This window comes from Pinus tabuliformis, chromosome 4_1 (genome assembly GCF_031772625.1).
Source record: "Pinus tabuliformis cultivar Carrire ecotype Pingquan chromosome 4_1, CPIR1, whole genome shotgun sequence".
NCBI classification, from domain to species: domain Eukaryota; kingdom Viridiplantae; phylum Streptophyta; class Pinopsida; order Pinales; family Pinaceae; genus Pinus; species Pinus tabuliformis.
The window spans coordinates 505385479-505408344 of record NC_142303.1 but is presented as its reverse complement, the minus strand read 5'-3'; the positions used below and the strand labels follow the sequence as shown (position 1 = coordinate 505408344).

The 22866-nt window shown below is 42.4% G+C and overlaps 1 protein-coding gene across 1 annotated transcript; it reads right to left on the bottom strand.

Annotated features, from left to right (window-relative positions):
• Nucleotides 1-898: 898 nt before the first annotated feature.
• Nucleotides 899-5010, bottom strand: LOC149176759 (uncharacterized). Its single transcript, XM_089421562.1, has 2 exons — nt 3474-5010; nt 899-2874 (listed from the first exon to the last, which is right to left on the bottom strand). The coding sequence occupies exons 1-2, from the start codon at nt 5008-5010 to the stop codon at nt 899-901; spliced, it is 3513 nt and encodes a 1170-aa protein (XP_089277688.1).
• Between the last annotated feature and the right edge of the window lie 17856 nt (nt 5011-22866).

The window sequence follows — 22866 nt, the reverse complement described above, 5'->3', positions numbered from 1 at the left end:
CAAAGACTCTCAGACATATACAATGTGACTGTCTATACTTATTATTTTTTGTTTTTGGATGGCATATTTTGCAATTAGGTGGCCAACAAACTTGGTTTCCCCCAAGGCAGGTTGAGGCCACCTAACCTTCAGACATATGGATGTAACTTGCTTTATCTTAGAAAATTAATGGAATGGTACCACCAAGCTTACAAAAAAAAGAATTTAGAGATTCTGATTGAGATTTTAAATGGAACATTTTGGAGTTATAACTTTGCAAACAAAGTTTCTAGCTTACATCGAGTGCTTTGGAATAATGTGAAGATCACCTCAATAGGAGTTGTATGTAGAAGTTATGCTTCCCACAAGTTGACTTACCATGTTGACCAACATGATATTGAGTGGATACCAAGTCAACTCACATTTCTCACATATGTGGAGCTAATCACATGTGAACTTTCACTAAGGTTCTAGGGGGTCCACATCCCTAACTCTATTCGTGCATTAACGCATACCAAAAATCCCAACGCTAACCCTAAAAGATTATTAAGACATGTTAAACTTTGACAGTAAAGAAAAGAAAGAGTTCCACTCTTATTGTATTGTTATTATTTTATAGTTAAGCAAAACATTTAGGAATGACATTTTGGAGCATAATAGACAGAGTGGAAGATCCTATTTTTTTTTTACAGAAACGATTAGGTTGATATATTGATTCTTGGCTGGAAAGCCTTAATTCAGATTACAATGAGGTAAACAGAGATCAGATTTCTCATCTGCCAGGAACCAAATGACTTCCCCTCTAATGAGCCTGCGATTTTTGCTAGCTGTAGTTCTTGTAGCTTTATCTATCTTTCCTAAATTGCAGATACAAACAAACTGCTTCAATAAAAGACAGTAAAACATTTTAAACAGACGGTTAAGGGATGGGATCCCAGCCTTCGTCTCCGTCTCTTAGGAGAGCTCCAGGGGGGAGAAGAACCGCTTTGTTGGCTTCAGCATCGGCTTCTTTATTGTTGTCTCTCTTTACATGAAGAAACTCCAGATTCTGGAAGGTATTTGTCAGGGATCTAATTCTGCTCAGAAGTCTTGATAATCTTAAATCTGAAGGAGAGGAATTATCCACAATGGCCTTTATAATGGACTGGGAGTCCCCAAAAATAATTGCATCTTTGATACCCAGAGAGATGAGCAACTTGAGCCCCTGGAGGAGAGCCAGAGCTTCAGCTTGAATGCTGGAGTTGAAGCCCACTCCCCAAGCATATCTAGATTCAATTCTGCCATCTGCGTTTTTAATAACACCACCTGCTCCGGAGCTGTCGGGGTTGCCTTTTGCAGCACCGTCAAAGAAGAGAGTTTTTCTTGCCTTCTTTTTGCAAAACTCAACGAGTTCTGCAGCCTTGAGATGGATTTGCCAATGCTCTAGGGGAGGGGGGAGCCTGACTTTATCAACGAAATGGAGGCCCAGAGAGTCGCCCCAAGCTGCGTCTTGATCGCTAAGATCTGCCCTGTCTAGCTGGTCTCCCAAACATTCTTTCAAGTGGCTTTTAATTTTTACCCAGGTTATCTTGGGGTCGCTCTTTTTGTCATTGAAAATCCTTTGATTTCTTTCCAGCCATATGTGCCAGCAGATTAATTTAGGAAGAGCGAGCCAGGCTTCTTTGATATGAAGGTTCTGAGAAGTGCCACCAGGATACATGCGCTTCCAGTTTGAGAACAAATCTGAGCAGTGATTAGGAGGAGCGAAGTCAGAGTTCAAAGGGCTTAACGCCTCCTTCCATAGATCAGCTGCGAATTTACAGAAGAGCATCATGTGAGCGGCAGTTTCTTCATGATCTTCGCACAGCGAGCAGCGAGAGGGTCCAATAATGCCTCTTTTACGAAGCCTGTCCTCGGTCAAAATCCTGTGATGGCAAAGAAGCCAGCAAAAGGTGTCTATCTTGGGGATCGTTGTCTGAGACCAGATCCCCTGCCAGGGCTTTGGGTCAGGCGGCACATTCGGATGCTGAGAGAGCTGTTTGTAACCCTGTGAAACTGTGTAACTACCCGGGATCGAACCCCATCCCCGAGTATCTGCTTTCCTGATATTCAATGGGGCTTTGCCTTTTAAGTGGGTGAGGAGGGTGGCATATTCTTTGGATAGGTGCGATGGCACCTCAAGATTTCCCCATCTCTGCCAATTGTTATTCTCCCATTGTGATAAGTCCCACAGTGTTTTAACGCCTGCTCTATCCATCCAGTCTTTTAACAGAACCAGAGAGCGATCATCAGCAAGGGGGTCGCTGCCCATAATGCGGTCCTCCCAGATATTGATGCGCTTTCCATTTCCAGGAATCCAGTGCGCATGCTGTTTAATTAAGGCAGAGGATTTTTCGCACAACTTATGTATCATAGTTCCAGAGGTGGTGATAGGATTGTCCAGGCAGCGTGCTCTCTGCCCACGGAAGTATTTTTTCCATAACACAAGCTGAGCCCAACCCGGGTTTGGAGCAATTATCCTCCATAACAGTTTTGCACCCAATGCAATATTTTGTTTGCTGATATTCTTAAAGTGCAGCCCGCCTTCCATTCTGGGCAAGGAGATTGTGTCCCAGCTTATTAATGGAATTCTCTTCTCATTTGCTTTGCCACCTTTCCAAAAAAAGTTTCTTATATACTCCTCCATTTTCCTCGTGATGCCAATAGGAGCCATCATCACTGCAGCCTGATAAATGGGAAGACTATTCAGAACAACTTTTATTAGCACTGTCTTACCTGCTAGATTGAGCCAGTTGAATCCCCAGGATCGAATATTAGACTTGAATTTTTCTAGCAGAGGCAGCCAATCTCTGTTGAGGGCTCTTTTTTGGAAGACAGGGAGCCCCAGATACTTGAAGGATGACCAAGTAGAGGAGGCTGCAAAACCAAAACAGTTAGAAATGGCTTGTATCGTTTTGATCGTTGCATTCCAGCAGAAAATGTGACATTTGCCTTTATTGAGGCTACTTCTTGAGTCTTCACAATAGGCATCCACCACTTCTTTGAATCTTTTAGCCAAGGGTAAGGAGGCAGCACCGAACAGGAGAGAGTCAATCGCGAATAGTGCATGATTTATGCTTTTGACACCTCTTTCGATGTTTAGTCCCATTATTTCTTGGTCTGACTGCTTTTTATTCAAGAGGAAACTGAGTACAGAAGCTTGGAGGACAAAGAGCAAGGGGGATAGGGACACCCTTGCCTTAGCCCTCTAAAGGCTTTGAAAAAGTCAGTGGCCCTCCCATTCACCAAAGGGGTGATCCATGGCTCACTGATACATGCCTTGATCCAGCTGATGAATTTTGGGCCAAACCCAAATTTGTGCAAGACATCCAACAGAAATCTATGTCTCACCCTATGAAAGGTGCTTTCAAGGTCTAATTTGACAACCATTCCTTTCTCTTTTCGGGTCAAGCTTGAGTGAATCGCCTCTTGGACCAGGATAAAATTATCCACTATCTATCTTCCCTAAATAAAACCTCCCTGATTCTCTGGAATAATGGAAGGTAGAATAGCTTTCAGCCTGTTGGCAATCACTTTTGTTATCATTTTGTAGCCTATGTTGCAAAGGGAGATAGGGCGAAATCTGGAGAAGGTGTTGGCTCCTTTTTCCTTAGGGATAAGGGCCAAGAAAGCCGAGTTGGTGCTTCCCCCTATTTTCTGACAAGCTTGAGATTTCCGGACCATTCTGCATAAATCTTTTTCCACAATCTGCCAACAGTTCTGCAAGAATCTGGCAGTGAAGCCATCTGGGCCCGGAGCCTTATCAGGCTCCATGGCAAAGAGAGCGGTTTTGATTTCATCATTAGTGACTTCTGCTTCCAAAGACTGATTCTTTCTGGCCGAAATCAGAGTGGGCACCTCATTTACTAAAGTTGAAGTCTGCCCCAGGCCCTCTTTTTCACTATACAGATTTTTGAAATGGAGGAAGGCAGCATTTTTTATACTTTGTATATCTCTGTGATTGATGTTCTCTTCCTTGATTTCGGAGATGGAGTTGAAGTTTTTCCGAGCTTGGGCTTGCTTGTGAAAGAAGGCAGAGTTCCTATCTCCTGCCTTGAGCCAAAGCCTACGAGATTTGACCCTCCAATACTCTTCCTCGGCCGAGCTTGCTTTGAGTAGCTTTTGCTGAAGTTCCGCCTCCTTGTCAAGGACTTCTTTTGTGATCACTTCATTTTCCGAGTTCAGGTGGTGATTCTCGAGGCATTCTTGAATCTTTTTCCTTTCCACTGCTGGGTTAGGAAGGGATTTTACCCAAGTTTTCAATGCAGCTTTCACTCTCCTAAGCTTTTCTTCCCAAACAAAGAAGGCAGAGCCGTTGACAGGTTGCTTCCAAGTGTCTTTTACTAATTGCATAAAGGATTGTTCCTTGACCCAAAGGGGACTGAATTTAAAAGGGATAGGGCCTTGATCCATATGGGCCACAAGATCAAGTTTGATGGGTCTGTGATCAGATACACTGCAAGGGAGAATATGCATTCTAGATTCTAAACCAAGAAGAAGGAAAGTACTTTGAACAAGAAATTTGTCTAACCTTGCAGCAATGTGACCCGGACCGAGCCTTCTGTTGGACCAGGTGTACTTGCCCGACGAAGGTTTGATGTCGATCATATCCCAATCCTGAAGCAGATCCTCCACCCATTCGCACGCCGGATCCCTTACTATGCTTCCTCCACGTTTTTCAGCCAAAGTTAAAGTGAGATTTAGATCCCCGGCAATGATGATGTTTGCTAGATCTTCAGAATCTGCCAATCCTCTAATGGAATCCCAACAGGTCTTTTTCTCTCCTGCGCTAACTGGAGCATACACATTAAAGAGACAGAGGGTCTCATCTGAGTCAACATGTTTCAGCTTTGTGAACAGCCAGTGTGAGTTGGCGACCTCTTTAACCTTTGAGAATTTGTTTGCATTCCAGAGGGTGCCCAGGCCTCCTGAGGCACCCCGGGCTGAGACTGCTTGTCCTTCGCTTCTCTTCCATAAATTTTTGCCGATATGGAGGAAGGCCTTATCCTCCATTTTAGTCTCCTGGATGAGGAGTATGTTAGGAGAATCGGATCTTATCAGACTTTTGATGGCTTCTTCTTTTATTTTTCTCCCCATACCCCTACAATTCCAGGAGATAATCTTCATCACTTGCTTTTGGAGTGGGGAGCTCCTTTAGAGCTCTAGAGCTGATTTCTAGTCATCTTCGGTGTTTTAGCCAAGAGTTTCTTGAGGGTAGGTTGGCTTCCTTGTAATTTGTCTTTGTAAGTCTCCTGCTCTCTTTTTTCACGGACAGATTTTCGGCCTCTCAATGATCTTCTGGCCGAGGATTGCGAACCTGCTATTTCACCTTCTTCTTCTTAGTCCTTCGAGCTTTGCACTTCCTCAGCCTCTTCTGTGGGTATCTCTTCCATTTTGTCTGCATTACTTTCGACTTGCTTTGGCTCCGAGGGGGGTTCTTTGTGGGGCGATCCTTCATTCTGTATCTCTATTCCTTGAGAGTCCTCTGTTGTTGAGCTTAACTAGATAAATTTATTTCCTTGTTCTTCCATGTGAGGTGTTTGAAGCCCAGAGCCTGTCTGGGGAGCTTTGGCATTGATATTGCCAGTTCTTGGGGCTTTGTTTTTGGTTCTTTTAACCTGCGTCCATCCTTCCTCCTTGCCTTTCTCCGCTTCACTATTTTTTGGACAGCCTCTAGCAAAATGGCCGTAGACCTGGCACTTCCTGCACTTGAACGGAAGCTGCTCATAATCCAGCTTTTGAACATGCGTCTAGCTTCCGACCCTAATCTTTATTGCCTCAGGCAGGCCGACCTCAAGGTCAACTTCAACACAGATTTTAGCGCAATCGAATTGATCTTTGCTGTTGGCTCGATCAGTGAATTTACCTAAGGTATTTTCGATGTGTTTGAGGGATTCCCAGTTCCAGCAATGCATTGGCAAGTTGGGCAAACGAACCCACACAGGGACGACTGAGGGGACGTCAACTGCTGGATCAAAATCAGGCGTCCACTTGTTAAGATACATCCCCTAAGGGCCCATGAAATAGGGGCCATTTCAGAATATCAGCTCCTTATCTTCTTTTTCAGCAAATTCAAACAGGAAGAAACCATTCCCCAAAAAGTACGAAGTGACTCTATTTTTAATGGGCGGCGCCCAGTTCCTTGCGACCTAGCTCTCCATAGTTTTGGGGGAGGGCCAGAGCCCAATGAACTGTCCAACCAAAGCACGCTCCGCTAAAGAAAGGGCGACCTGGATTGGTTTCTCGGGGGGAAGCGAGATCTCAGGGATGTCATCCAAGCGTTTTACAAATTTCGCAGCCTCGGTCGTTTTCTTTTTTGGAAGAGAGTTCAGCAGATTGACAAAAGCCTCGGCTTCAGAGAGAGGGGGCGAAGAAGACTCCATTGAAGCAGCCTTAGCTCGATCTAATCGAGCTCACCCAAGACCAGCGGTCATAGCCCCCAGATCTGCTCAGAAGAAGCCCCAGGAAGTGCAGGAAGTGCCAGGTCGAACCACCGTTAAGGAAGTCGACCACCTCGCAGGAGAAGAGCCTCGCGGAAGAAGGGCCCTCCGAAACGGCCTCAAGGCCGAGGCGACGACCTCAATCACAGGGTTCAGATGCAGCGGCGATCCGATCCGTGATACATCCAAATTATAAATTCTGGTTTCAGTCCTCTTTATTAAATGGATAAAGGAATGCATAAGTTCACCATGGATAGCTCCTCTGATCAATGGAAGACCTTCTCACTTTTTCAAGATTTAAGGGGATAGAGTGGACGATCCTATTGCAATCATTATAGTGATCAAAGTATCCACACAACTTTATTACTGTGTTCTTTTTTTTGTATTTGCTTTTAATAATTAAGAAGAAAAGAATAAAACATAAACCTACATTTTAAATAATTGTTTCATAGGTTAAATTTTCCAAAAAAATACATTTTATATTCATTATGTAGATAATATGCTATTTGTTTAATTTTTTTTAGTTCCAATTTAATTTAATTTAATTTTTTATACATTAAATCTAAATCTCAAAAAAAAGTTACATGCTAAAAACATTATAAAAACTTATATAATAAATCATAATGAATAACAAAATATTTAAATAAAATCTCTTTTCATAATAATTTAGAAATCGACAACATTAAAAAAAAATCATATTAATATAAAATACAATTAATAATAAAAATATTAGAAAATTTTAATAATATATTTATTTTCAAAAACACTATCATATGCTATTTAATAAAAGTATGAGAGGAGGCTTGAGGGTCAGTTGGAGATACACTAGAGTGATCAGTTAGTTCCATTTTCTAAAGCCTAGTTTGCTAAGAGAAATCGAACCAGTGATCAGAGTTGCAGTGAGGGGCAGTGTGTAGAAAATTTGATGTAGGTTAACCCGATAGTGCAATATAAATCAAAGCAGAATACTATAACCTACTTCTACTGTCAATTTCCGGAAGCTTAAAGACCGAGCTGAACAATATAACTAGAAGAAGAAGAAACAATCGCACAATACACATGAAAATACTTTGGGGAAAGCCTCAGCTAAAAACCCCACTATTTGTATTATCATACAAGGTGGAAATACATAGGAATTATACAAAGCCTTAGCTCTCATAGCTAGCCAGCACTCAGTACAATTCTCACATATGCTCACAGGTAATATTGGCTTCTCTCCAACCTTCCTCTCTGCCCTCCAAGCTCCTATTTCCTTGCGTTGTTCCTTGTGGATGATCTTCACCTCACCAAGTGGAAAACCTCCTACCAAGTGGATGATCAAGCCTCCAAAACTGTGCAATATTCAAGGATGATGCCTTGACTACATGCATGAGTTTTCTTTATGAGAAAACAAATGAAACTAATAGTACATTGTCCTTGACATTTAAGTCAACTAGGTCTTTCTCATAATAGACATGCATGAGTTTCTAATGAGGGAATCTTTAGTTAACTGCAGTAGCACTAGTTGAGTGCATGCATGCATCAACTGACTGTTAACTCTCTATTAGTTCCTCAAACAGTTTGGAACTAATTTAATTGGACTTAACTCAATAAACTGAGTTAACTAATTACAACTCAAATATAACTCAATCTTATCTCCTTAATTTAAGGGATAACTCTTGCATGACTCCAGAAAGACTTCTAACTTGAATTTCTCCAACTAATTAATTCAAAATAAATTAATTAATTATTTCCAAGTAGCTGTTAAGACTAAATTCGATTTTAATTCACAATTTAATTCAAGGACAAATTAAATTGGAATATTCTTGTTGCCATATTTCAACACAGTAAGTACGAGGCAAAGAGGCAGAGATAGCGTTGGAAGACCAGCGCAGAAGTAAAGAGGCAGACACAGAGCCAGAGGGAGCCATGCAGAGGCCAGAAGGGCTTGCGTCATCCACGTAGAGGTTGCAGAAGTGACGCAAGAGGGCTAAAGAGGCTGCGTATAGCCTCAGAGAGCTGACACAAAGGGTTTTAGGCTAACGTAGAGGCCAGGAGGGCTGATGCAGTGCTTCAGATTGTGTTGGAGAGGGTTTCGTGGGGCAAACTTTTAGAATATCCGCTTCCGAAGAGAGGTATTACTCCCAGATTTTTTTTGTCTCTGTCGAGTGAGACAGTTTGGCACCCAGTGTACTCAAGAAAAGTTGCTTAATAATAAAAACATCAGAACTATTGCATCGGTTTTCCCAAGTTGGGTTTTTCTGGGGACAATTGTCCAAAAATAATGATATCCCTTGTGTGTTTGTTCATTTCTTCTAGTTGTTGATTCGTAGATGGTTGAGACTGTATTGTGTTTATTTTAGTGTTTACATGGTTAAATAACTTGTTAGTAATTAAAGAAGTAGGTGAAATAAACCAAAGAATATAGATAAAAATTCTAATGGGTAATACTTAGAAATTTCAACATGGTATCAAAGGATTGCAAACATAGGAGAGTTGAAGGCGCCAGCTGAATCAGAGAATTTGCAGAAGAAACAGCTGTCCTGAGTGACAAAAGTTGTTCCTAGGGAGAAAGCAGCAGAGAAGGGTTGACGCAGAGGGCATGTGTCATCAGTTTGAGCTAGAGAGAGGCCAATGTAGAGGAAGAGGAAGGTAGAAGAGGCTCATAAAGAGCCATACAGAGACCAGGAGGGTTGACGCAGTTGGCCAGGGGAGAAAATCAACCTTGTCGGGATTGCGCAGAGCCTAGAGGCTCAGTTCTTTAGTTGTTGGGGCATAGGAAACTGTGGGCAGATTGCAGAAAGTGAAGCTAGTGGGGGTATTGTTGCTGTCGAGGTAGAACAGTACCTAATAGGACAAAACCAAGGTAGAGGGAGTCGTTTCCTAGGTGGATTTCTAGCCAAGAAATCAAAATCAGTGTTGCAGGAGCATAGGAGATTGGAGAGGTGCGATTCGACTGTTGGCAGGATGATTTCCAGGAGGGAAATCGAGATTCAGAGGTAGTTGAAGAGAGAACTTCCATGAGGGAAGTAGGGACTCAGAGGAGTAAAAAAGAAGAGCAGAGATGGCCATGAACGAACTAAGGGATTGGGATAGGCTGGACAGGGCGTCCAACTTTGTCATCTAGAAGGACAAGATCTTGTCCATTCTAGATAGACATCGCAACAAGAGCTTCACCTTGAGAATCGTGGCTATCCCAGTCAACCCAACTGATAACGAAAAGTGTGAGGATGCGATGGGCAAGGCGAAATGCATAATACTTGATGGGATCAAGGATCATGTCGTCCAACATATTTCCAAGAAGGAGATGACAAAAGAAATGTTGGATACCTTGAAGAGATTGTATCAAGGCACTTCCATGCAAAGGAAGATGCTACTGGAGAATCAGTTGCGGTCATACCAGATGCAGAAGGGGGAGAAAATGGATCACTTCCTCAGCAAGTTGTAGGAGATTTGGGACCAACTGACTTTCATAGGGGCCATGCCGGATCAAGAGTTAATGGTGAGGGTCGCCCTAAACGCAGTCTCCAAGGAGTTTGAGATGTTCGTCCAAAGAATTTTGGGCAAAGAGAATCTTCCAGGATAGGAAGAATTGTGGGCAGCCCTTCGCCAAGAAGAGATCAGATGGCTGACCAAGATGGGAAGTAGCAGCAGAGGAGCCCGGGTCAAGAAAGAAGAGGAAGAGGATGCAACTCTAGTATTTGCGGGGCAGCAGGGGAAGAAGAAGAAAAAGGACCTCTCCAAGATTAAATGCTTCAACTGTGGGGAGCTGGGCCATTATGCAAACCAATGTCCTGGGAAGAAGAATAAAGGAGAGGCGTCTGACTCCAAGGCAGTGCCAGTGAAGGCATAAAATGACGTAGAGGATGATGACGATTGTGCCATGAGTGCTCATGTACCTCTAGAGAAGAGGTGGGGAGACATAGAGATGTATTTAGAAGGACTACAGGAGATTTGGGGTAGGATCCTTGAGGTACCCAAACTCTTGGATCATATCCGGCTATAGGAGCCCCGAAGAGACAATAGCAGGATGGCGGATGTCGGTAGAAGTGAATGCGGATGAAGCGAAAGAGAGTGCTAGAGTCCAATAGTCCCTGGCAGCGCAAAGAGGGTTGCAGCAATGTGAGAGGCACAGAGGAGGTTGCAGCAGTGCGGGAAGGCACATAGGGGTTTGTAGTGGTGCAAGAGGCACAAAGTTGTTGCAACAGCACAAAGATAGTAGAGGGAGCACTGGATAACGATAGAGAAAGCTTCAACATAAGGAGGGTTTATATCCTGACAAGGATGTCAGTAGTTGGGTAGATCAGTTACCATCATCTCAGTAACTGAGTTGCAGTGTAGCAGTAGCAGCGATAGTGCTATGCGCAACACGATGCAACATGAGGAGAGAGGGTTGCAGTGTAGATGCAGTGTTTGGAGAAAGGACCAACAACAACACGGATGCAGAGGGAGCTGTCGTACAAATGTAGTAGTGGCAGTGTTAGAGCCATGGGCAACAGTACAGGATGCAGTAGTGCAGAGGATGTTGGCCAGGAAGGCCAAGCATCAACACAGGTACTGGTGTTGGATGATTAGGGTGATGCTTAGTGGTGGAGTATTACTAGAGCACATTCCTTGCAAAGAGGGAGTGCTGATTTGGGATAGCATTGGATGTGATCTAGCCAAATTGGTGGAGAGGCTAAAGCACATGAGATCTCCAAGACCCAGAATGGTTTGGGGAAATTCTACATAGTGAAGGAGATATTAAAATAATTAATATTTTTAATGGGTTCCTAAGTCTAAACTTAGGGAAATAAAAATATTAATGGGTATTAATATAAAAATTGGGTTAGCAGGTTCTAAATGACATGGATCAATCCAAATATAATCTCAGTCATTTATTAGAGATGTAATATCGGCCGTCGAAGACTTAACAGAAAAAAGTATAAGAGGAGGCTTGAGGGTCAGTTGGAGATACACCAGAGTGATCAGTTAGTTCGATTTTGTAGAGCAGGGTTTGCTAAGAGAAAACGAACCAGTGATCAGAGTTGTAGTGAGGTGCAGTGAGTACGAGGCAGAGAGGTAGAGATAGTGCTGGAAGACCAGCGCAGAAGCACAGAGGCAGACACAGAGCCAAAGGGAGCCACGTAGAGTCCAACAGTGACTGCGCAGAGGCCAGAAGGGCCTGCGTCATCCACAGAGAGGTTGCAGAAGTGACATAGAGGGCTAGAGAGGCTGCGTGGAGCCTCAGAGGGCTGATTTAGAGGCCAGGAGAGCTGACACAATGCTTTAGGTTGTGCTGGAGAGGGTTTCGTGGGACAAACTTTCAGAATATCTGCTTACGAAGAGAGGTATTACTGCCATTTTTTTTTTTATCTCTGTCGAGTGAGCCAGTTTGGCACCCAATGTACTCAAGAAAAGTTGCTTAATAATAAAACCCTCAGAACTGTTGCACCGATTTTCCCAAGTTGGGTTTTTCCGGGGACGATTGTCCAAAAATAACGGTGTCCCTTGTGTGTTTGTTCATTTCTTTCAATTGTTGATCTGTAGATGGTTGAGACTGTATTGTGTTTATTTTAGTGTTTATATGGTTAAATAACTTGTTAGTAATTAAACAAGTAGGTGAAATAAACCAGAGAATACAGATAAAATTTCTAACGGGTAATACTTAGAAATTTCAACAACAGGGTCTTCTCATAACTATAAGAACCAGATGTAAGAGGATCATGATTGAAGGAGACTCAATATTGATGGTGGACATTGTCAAGAAGCTAAACCAAATAACTAGATGGGATAATCTTAGTCACAATTGGCATATCACACATCTGGTGCAGGAAGTTTGAGGGCTCATACCGTCGTTTGATTACCTTCTGACTTCCCATGTCCGAAGAGAAGGTAACAAAGCTGCAAACTTCTTAGCTAACTGGAGTTGCTCTCATTTGGGTAGACCCCTAGAGATGGCATGGCCTCCACATACTTTGGAAGATGATTTACTCTCCCTCCAATGTATTCTTGAGCAAGATAAAAAAGACAGCTAACAACATGAGGAGAGTTAGCACCAACCTCCCCGATCGGGGTGTGAGCTGACTCCAATGGGCATGCCCTAGCCCACAGTTTAATGTATATCCCCAATATTTATATGGCCACCCTATGCATGCATGCAACACTTGGAGAGGTGGCAGTGCACATGCGAAGTGTCATAGCCAACCTTGAAGGTGGCAGAGTAATTACAACAGGAGTTGAGGTGAGTTTTCCCTCCGGTGAGTTGGGTAAGTTGTTATGCGCTTTCTGGTTGCTGAGGATCTAGTCTGAGTTGTTCGTGTTGGGGAAATCACGGCCTTTGTCTTCTTCTTGTCTTAGACGTGACCAATGGTATGTGCCCCCTCTTAATTTTACTACCTCTGCAAATATGGCTTTGTGTATCTACCCTTCGGTCTCTGGAATGCATGGTACTGTGGTTTGGCGAGATTGGAATCGTAAGCTCCTGGAGCATGGCATAGTCTGGTTATGCTTATGTGTTGAGTCTTTAGTCTTGTATGTCCTAGTGTCTGTGGTTTATGATATTTGGTTGTTCTGTATGGGCTGATGCAGGGTTTGGTCGGTGGGTTGCTTTGTGTGGCGTGGTCTTCCCTACTTAAACAATTGCAAAATGGTTAAGGTTATGGTTTATGGTAAATTCTATTTGTTTCTCGGGTATCATGAATGTATATGTGTTTGATATCGAGCCAAGGTTATTTATAATAATTGCCCCGACCTTAGCCGGTATAGTTGGGTGGTGATGGAAGCTCTATTGAAAATGCTAAGATTCAGTTCAGGCCGAGGGGATAAGGTTCGTAGTGTCTGGTTTCACCGTCGGGTTGTGTGTGGGTATTGGTCAAATGGAAATTCTCAACTCAAATCCTGTCAGTATAAGTCTGATTATGGGCATTCCATTCTGGTTTTTGCAACACGAGCTTACGACATTTGGTTTTGGTGCAAGGTTGTCTATTGGGTTCGGGAAAGAGACCACTCTCGATTCAATTATGCTTTCTCTCTTCCATGCACTGTTATGTTGTTTGAATTAGTAAAATATGGGACTCGCCTGGACAATTCCGAGGTTTTGCTTGTGGATGGGATGGTTAGTTGGTATAGACCCGTCATTGGGCACTGGAGCAACGATGGTAAAAGTGGGCCCATAATGAAATTTTGGATGTTGTTTGATAACATGCTTTAGAGTTGGTTCCTTATTCGGTTGGTTTCGCTTGCAGTTTCTATGACAGGTCTACAGAACCAGAGCACACCTTGGAAACATCGTGCTTCTCAAGTTTGACTCTGCTCGGGTCAACCTCCATATCTAGACGTAAGTTCACATTTGTTTGGTAGGTTTCGAATCATGGTTCGAGGTACTGGTAAAGGGAGGAATGGCCATCGAGGTCGTGGCCGAGGGAAACAGAGGAAAGCCTCCCCGTCTTAGAACAATCAACCGAGTTCATCCGGGCAGACTGGGTGGGGGCACAAATCGACCTCCTATATTATTCAAGAAGTCACTCAAGCTTATCATTCAAGCAATGCCAATCCAGTTAAGCAACTTATCGCAAATTGGGAAGAAGAGATTTGCCAGACCGATGAGTGATTTGAAATTGATTTAAATGATTGGAAAAATTTAATTCCAGACCCCAGTCACACCCATGGTAGATCCTCTCAATATAAACAAACAATCCACTTGTTTTGGATGATGAAGAGCATTTTGGCCAAAGTCTTGGAGCAATTTCCACCTAATATGCATCTATCCTCCCATGGACATTCAGATTACACCAAAGGGTTTCAAAATATTTAGTTTCAATTGTAGCAGCAGAATGGTCGACTCAACCACATAGAGAAGCACATCCCTTGTATTCCTCGCATGGAGTTTCCAAGTTCCACGATGAAGGACCCTGCTCCTATGGATTCAATTGATGATGAGTAGTGACAATACATTTCTGGTTATAGTTTTGTATGAAGCAGTCTCAATTTTTTAGACATATTAATAGTTATGTGTATAGATATCTAGCAAATAGGAAGAACAAAGACTCTCAGACATATATAGCGTGATTGGCTAGACTTATTATATTTTGTTTCTGGATGGCATATTTTGCGGTTAGGTGGCCAACAAACTTGGTTTCCCTCAGGGTAGGTTGAGGCCACCTAACCTTGAGACATATGGATGTAACGTGCTTTATCTTAGAAAATTAATGGAATGGTAACACCAAGCTTACAAAAAAAAGGAATTTAGAGATTCTGATTGAGATTTTAAATGGAAGATTTTTGAGTTATAACTTTGCAAACAAAGTTTCTAACTTACATCGAGTGCTTTGGAATAATGTGAATATCACCTTAGTAGGAGTTTGTATGTAGAAGTTATGCTTCCCACACGTTGACTTATCATGTTGACCAACATGATATTGAGTGGATACCAAGTCAACTCATGTTTCTCACATATGTGGAGCTAATCACATGTGAACTTTCAATAAGGTTCTAGGGGGTCCAAATCCCTAGCCCTATTCGTGCATTAATGCATGCAAAAATCCCAACGCTAACCCTAAAAGATTATTAACTTTTTTTAATAAGGTCAGGTACTGATATATTATAAAACAAAGGCGGAGGGACAAAGTCCCAGTACATGTGGAGAGGGAAGATCGGTGAGGGAGGTGCAAAAGGGGAGCGCAGTCCCATCCTCCAAATCACTGGTCTTGCTTTTTAGGAATTGAAATACATAGTGACTATATTGTCAGACGAATTGTCCTAACAGTAAACAGAATTTATAGAGCATAGAAAATTTTCAAGGAGGTCACCAAAACTAATTAATTGAATCCTCGAGGGGCTTGTCTTTCTTGTTGCTGAGCTTGGTCGAGGCTTCGCCTTGCTCGCTTTGGTTTAGTGTCTTTATGAAGCTCACCGCTTCTTCCAAATGTTGGCATTTTTTCTTGAGCCCTTCGATCTCTGTTTTCTGCTTCTCGAACTTTTTCTTCTTGGATTTGTTTTCATTTTCCATTTCAACCCTAAGCTCGTTAAGAGTTTTGATGAAGCACCCAATCATGAAGCAGTTTGCCTAGCAGAGCGCGCAACTGTTGTTATTCTCAGTCTGTTCCAAAGGATTACCAGACATGTTGATAACAGAGGAAATTCTCTCCTTATCCTTGTTGTTCTGATGCTGGAGTCTTCTAAACGCGAGAGGGTGGGAGGCAGCAGTTCTCAAGTTCTTGACCAAAATTTCTCCCTGCTTCGAGTGCCTATAGCTGACTGTGGAGTGCTTGGTATTCAGGCCGTCATTAGAAAAGAACTGAAACTGATGCCTAAGGGTGAAGGAGCTTATGTGAGATGGGGTGAGACAATGAAGAATAGCCAGCCAAAGGGAGAGATCACAGATTCTGGAGCCCACTGATCCAAAGAGAAAAGGGGAAAGGGAGTGACGGGGAGGCTGAGAAGAATTTTGGGAGTGAGAAGAGGAGCAGAGCAAGGATAGGAAATGAGGCACGACTGAATAGGCTACCCTGTGCACAATACTCAACGGAACCACAGAAACAGATGGGAGATTAGCCGAAAATTTGCAAAACCATGCGGAAAACAACACCTCGATACCTTTGCCAACGCACAGAAGGGAAGAGAGGAAGCTGATATTACTCCCCGGAGGCCTCCTTTGACAAACACTGCAACCTGAAGAACTTCTGCTAACGATGAGATGCGTCTTCTTGTGAGGAGGCCTGGTCCCGAACTGGTTCTTATAATGCTTAATGTGGAGCTCCTCATGAACCATCCTGGCAGAAAAATCATAACAATTCGTGACAGAATGAGACCCCCTGCGTTTGAAGAGACCTTTACCAACTGCTGTCATGACTTGAGGCTGAAGATTATTCGACAGTAGGATACACTGCCTGCAGTTCTAAACAGGGGAGATTTTTCACTCAGAGTTGGGCAGATTTTCATTGCGTTTCATGTCAGACATATGAGGGAGGGTCACCTTCTGAGTCTGCATTGTACTGATATCCCCTTTTTTAAGATGATTGGTGTAATTTCCCAGGTCTTGTATAATGGGCCAGATCACCATTGTAGGTTGGTTATGGTATTGGTTTATCATAGACTTTATTATTTTCTCTAGTTGTCCCTACCCCTCTATCTATAGCCTTGTTGGCGAAGGCATCTGCTGCTTGATTATGGGCTCTCAACACATGTTTGTAGACAACTTTCCCAAGCAGATTGACATTGTCGTTAATTCTTTGCTTTATTTTGTTTAAAGCTTGTTTTTTGAAATCTTGTCCAGCCTCCATTGCCGCTATTATAATAGTAGAGTCTCCAATAATGATTGGATCTTTTGCCTGAATCTTTGTGAGGATGCTGGTACCCATAAGCAAACCATAAGCCTCTGCCCTATTATTTGATAAAGTCCCCAACCCCCATTCAAACGTGGAAACTATTTCACCTTGCTGATCCAAGATAAGCCCACTTGCCCCAGCTCTTCCGGGATGTTCTTTGAGGCTCCATCAAAGAAGAGGATGTATCTTCTTTGGTTTTTGATCCACCCCTCTATTTCCCTTTCATTGCCCCGGAGCTTCCAATTTGCCTGATTGTTTCCAACATTCTTTGGTTTGTGGTTCCTAACTAGGCCATCCATGGGAATCTTGTTGTACCAATCCTTTTCTACTTGTGTCCAGCTGGTTTTATCTGGGGGTGGCATACCTTTAGAGCTGATCATTTCCGCAATTTGGGCCCAAGTTTTGGATAGAATAGTCCCTAAGCTTGGTTTTTTGCCCTTGAAGATGCACTTATTTCTTGCCAACCAGATGTGCCAGCAGAGTGTGGAGGGGAGACACTTCCAAACACTCATGATGGCAGCCTTATTTCTCTTGGCATAAGGGTATCTATGAGTCCAGTTCTTGTGTAAAGGAGGCAGCTGATCATTTGGCTTTTAAGGGGCTGATAACTTGCCTCCAACACTGTCTAGCTATGGCACAGTTCAAGAAGAGGTGTTGGGTACTCTCCTCTTCTTCTTGGCAAAGAACACACATAGAAGGCCCATGAATGCCTTTTTTCCTCAAATTCTCAGCTGTAAGAATCCTCCCTTTCAGCAGGGTCCAAGCGAAAAACTTGATTTTAGGAAGGCAAGCATTCTTACACAAAGCTGGCTAGAGGCTCCAATTATCATAATTGTTATGATTACGGAGAAAGTTGTAACCAGATTTGACAGTGTAGATTCCTCCGCTAGGATCCCAAATATAGCTGTCCATACTCTTTTTGTTTGTCAGAGCTGAGCCATATAGCAAAGCCTTCAACTCTTCCCATTGATCAGAGAGGCGATTAGGTAGAGGGGGCTTTTTCCAAGCAGTCCATCTATTTTGGTCCCACTTCGAGATGGAAGATAAGGAACAAATATCCTTCTCCTCCAACCAGTCATGGAGATCATGTAGATTGGGATTTCCTTTTAATGGCGCTGTCCCCATCATTCGATCATTCCAAATGGAGGTGTTTTCTTCATTTCCAGGATTTCTTGAGATCTTTGATGTGGGGGATAGTTTTTTTATAAGCCTCCAGATTTGGGTACAAGGACAATCCAGATTCAGCTCATTAATCAACGAGGACCTTTGTTTGTTGAGATATTTCCTGGCCAAGGCTTCTCCCCACCACTGATCCTGCCCATTTAGCATGCGCCAGACTAGCTTAATACCAAGAGCTTTGTTTGTAATGTTTGGGAGGTGGATGGAGATACCTCCATATTCGAAGGGAAGAGTCACTTGATCCCACCAGACCAAACTGAACTTTTTGGAATCCTGTCTCCCCCCTCGCCAAAGGAAGCCTCTGATTATAAGCTCCATTTGCTTATGGATGCTAGCTGGAGCCAAAGTTAAAGCGAACTGATAAATTGACAAAGCCGAAAGGAGGGCTTTGATTAAGATGGTTCTACCAGCCAAGTTTAACCACATCATCCCCCAGCTTTGGATTTTCCCTCTCACTTTCTCGATTTGTTTATTCCAGGTCTCTGTCTTAATCCCATCTTTGGCCAACGGTAACCCCAAATACATGAAATGACTCCATTTTTGCTGAATTGGGATTTCCAGTATTTTAGAGATCCTTTGCATGATATTGTATGGCACATTCCAGGTGTAAATTCTACATTTTTTTTTGTTCAAGAGACCTCCAGAGACAGCCAGGAAGTCATCTAACACCTTTTTGAACCTTCTAGCAATGATACTAGAGGCGCCCCCAATCAAGAGAGTATCGTCAACGAAGAGAGAGTGATTAATTTCTTTAACCCCTCGAGCAATTCTGATACCAGTAATCTCCCTTCTAACTCTCTGATTCTCCAGCTGTATGCTGAGCATTTATGCCATAATGATGTATAGAAGGGGGAGAGCGGGCATCCCTGTCTCAGCCCTATAATGTTGCGAAAGTATCTGTTGGGCCTTCCATTAATCAAAGTTGCAATCCATGGATTGGAGATGCACGCTTCAATAGTCCTAATAAATTTGGATGAAATGCCAAACTTTTGGAGAGCTGCAACAAGAAAGCGATGGCAAACATGGTCAAAAGCATTAGCCATATCCAACTTTATAACCATACCTCTTTCGTTGCTATGGATGCTACTGTGGATGGCTTCTTGAATGAGGATCACATTGTCAGTAATTTTCCTTTTTGGGACGAAGCCCCCTTGGTTTTCCGAAATGATACAAGGTAGGATTTTTTTAGACGATTTGCCAAAATCTTAGTTATGATTTTACATGAGGAGTTGCATAGAGAAATTGGCCTGAGTCTATCAAAGGAGATAGGATTTGGCTCTTTGGGGATGAGGGCCAAGTGAGAAGTTTTCGTGTTTTCCCCACCTTGTGTTTCTTGAAGGCATTCTTAATCATACGGACCTGATCTTTTTTAATTGTCTCCCAATGGCTCTTAAAGAAAGCGATGGTGAATCCATCGGGGCCTGAAGCTTTTTCCGGGTGCATGCTCCAAATAGCCTCCCTTATTTCCTCCGCTGTTACCTCCTTCTCAAGCTCACTGTTTTGTTGTTCACTAACTTTGCTGCTAATTTGCTGAAGAAAATCAACGCTTTCCACTTGCTGCTCCCCAGCTGTGAGGAGGTTTTTAAAATGGTTATACGCTGCCTCTTTTATTTCTTCTCTTCCCTTTATTTCCTGTCCTTCCACTTGGATTTTGTCAATTTGGTTGCCCGCTCGTCGAATCTTGAGGTTGTTGTGGAAAAAAGCAGTGTTCTTGTCCCCTGCTTGGATCCAAAGACATCTGGACTTTTGCCTAAGTTCCTCCTCTTCATTTCTATTTTGCTTGTAGAGGGCCACAAACATTTCTGTTTCATGGGCTTTGTCTTGTTTAGTAGCTTGCTGACTTTCTTTTTCTTTACTCCATTTTTCCAGCTTTTCTTGCAACTCTGGTTTTTTTTTCTTGTCCCTGAGAGCTTCTTCTCTAGCCCACGTTTTTATTTTTTCTCTCACATTTTTGAGCTTGGTTTCCCATACATACTGTGGGGAGCCCAACACCTCTGCGTCCCAGCTTTCTTTTATTATGTTCCTGAAGTTGTCTTTGTTGTCCCAAATTTTGTTGTACTTAAATGGGATCGGACCTTGATTATCCCACTTGTCCAGAATGAGCACAACCGGCTTATGATCGAATGCCGAGGCATGCACGATTTTGCTCTTGATGGATGAAAAACTTGCTGCTATATCCTCCTGAAGCAAGATTCTGTCAAGCCTTTCTTTTATGTTATGAACACCCGTTCTTTTGTTGCTAGGATGTATATCGAGCAACTTATGTTTAGCAATAATATCCTCCAAGACTGCTCTTGATGGATCGCCAATATATCTTCCTCCCAGCTTTTCCTCAATATTCCGGATCAGATTTAGATCCCCTCCCACGACTAGATTGTCTATCTGAACATCTTGTACCTCTTCTTTTAGTGACTCCCAACATAAAGCTTTGTCTCTGTAGTGATTTGGTGAATAGATGTTTATAACCATATAATTGACATTTGTTTTCATATTTGTTAAATCTGTCCTGACCCAACTGTTGTTGAGTTTTTGGCTGATTATTTTCCAGTTCCATTTATTCCACAACGTTCCAATACCTCTTGAGGCCCCGTTGGAGTCTATGGCTATTCCTTCATAATTTTTTTGTGTTGCTATCAAGTTTTGAAATTCTTGGTTACTTATTTTGGTCTCTTGGATCATTAAAATATCCGGCTGTTCTTGCTTTATTAGATCTCTTGTTGCGTTGAGTTTTAAAGTAGAACCCAACCCCCTGCTGTTCCAAGAGACCAAGATCATTATTTACTTGGTTTATGATGGTTCCCAACCTTGTCCTTCTACTGCGTTTTCTCCCCACTTCCTTTCTGTTTGCCAAGGAAAGTGTCCATTGGTTGTTGAGTGCCGATAACCATATCCTTTGCTGCAGCCTCATCTCTAAGTTCCTTATTGGATTTCCTCCCGGCTTTTTTTGGCTGGTCCGGAGCATTGGTTGTTTCTTTGACTTTATTTCTAGTGAGGATTCTATTGATGGAAGGGGGAGGAGGCGAGAAGCTGAGGGGTGGGGATGAGGCACTAACACTAGCATTGGGCTGTGGAGGGGAACGAGGAGATGGGGGATCTTCATCCAGGAGTTCGAAGGGATTAGATGATGGTTCGATCGGAGGTGCAGGGTTAATGGGGGGGTTAGAGGAAGTTGCAGTATTTCCATGGGCTTGAGTGGGGTTCTGGGTAGCTTGTTTATTACTAGTTTTCTTCCTTTTCACTTGTTCCCAATTGTTTTCTTGGACTTTTGCATTCTCAACCGTCTCCACATCCTTTAGTTTGCTACACCTATTTGCAAAATGACCATACTCATGACATACCTTACATTTGAAGGGGATTTGCTCGTAGTCCAGCTGCTGGATGTGCGTCCATTGATCCACCTTGAGTTTAATTACCTCCGAAAGCCCTTTTCCCAGATCTACTTCCACGCAGATCCTGGCACAAATGTGCATGTTATCTTTTGGTTCACATTTATCAATATACTTGCCAACCGCGTTCCCTATAGCTCTGACTGACTCATCCCCCCAGCAGTGAAGAGGTAGGTGAGGCAGGCTAACCAAGACTGGAACTGCGTTTGGGATGTCCATCTCAAGGTCAAAGTCCAGAGACCACCTATTCAGATACAGGCCTCTCGAGTCCATGAAGTATGGTCCATTCCTGAATATGAGGTTCCTATCTTCTTTGGATTCAAATAAAAATGTATAGTATCCCCTTCCACAGAACCTGATGGCGATTTTCCCTTGTATGTTGGCGCTCCAGTTTCTCTCCACCCATTTTTGGATTGCTCTGGGGGAGGGCCACAAACTTGTAAACTACCCAACCAATCCCCGTTCAGCCAGAGAAATAGTTGCTTTTCGAGGGAGAGTTGGGGGTAAGGATATCTCAGGGATGTCATCTAGCTTTTTGACGAATTTGCTTGCAATTGGCCTGGCTTTTGGAGCTCCATGATCTGCTATTAATGAGGCAAAAGTTGCTTCATGGTTGGATTCTTCATTCGAAGGAGGAGAGCCTTCCCCCGACAGGAGAGACATTGGACAGAGGGATGCTCAGCAGCAGAAGGCTGCTAAGCCCGGTGGCAGAAAGCAGGGGACAACCCGATAAGATCAAGCCAGAGGGAAGCCAGAGGGGAGGGAGGGAGCCCATCAACAGCAGGCTGCCAGGCAGGGCAGCTGCAGGAGGCAGTGCAAGAGGCAGGCTAGGTTACGGGCGTGCACAGCCAACAAAAAATAGAAATATCTAAACTTTAACCCTAAAACATTATTAAGACATGTTAAACTTTGACAATAAAGAAAAGAAAGAGTTGCACTCTTATTGTATTGTTATTATTTTATAGTTAAGCAAAACATTTAGGAATAAGATTTTGGAGCATAATACACAAAGTGGAAGATCCTATTGCAATCATAGTAATCAAAATATCCACACAACTTTATCACTGTTTTCTTTTTTTGTATTTGCATTTAATAATTAAGAAGAAAATAATAAAACATAAACCTACATTTTAAATAATTGTTTCGTAAGTTAAACTTTCCAAAAAATACAGTTTGTATTCATCATGTAGATGCTATTTGTTTAATTTTTTTAGTTTCAATTTTATTTTATACAATTTTTTATACATTAAATCCAAATCTAAAAAAAAAGTTACATAGTAAAAAATTATAAGAACTTATATAATAATTTATAACAAATAACAAAATATTTAAATAAAATATCTTTTTATAATAATTTAGAAATCAACAACATTAAAAGATAAATCATATTAATATAAAATAAAATTAATAATAAAAATATTAGAAAAATTTAATTGTTAACGCTAACAAAACAAAAGTTATGATTATCAAATCCAAGAAGGACACTTACACTAATTTTATGTATGATAATAGTGACTTGGAGGAAGTGTCTTCTTACAAGTACCTAGGAATTGATATTCATCACAAGCTCAACTGGAA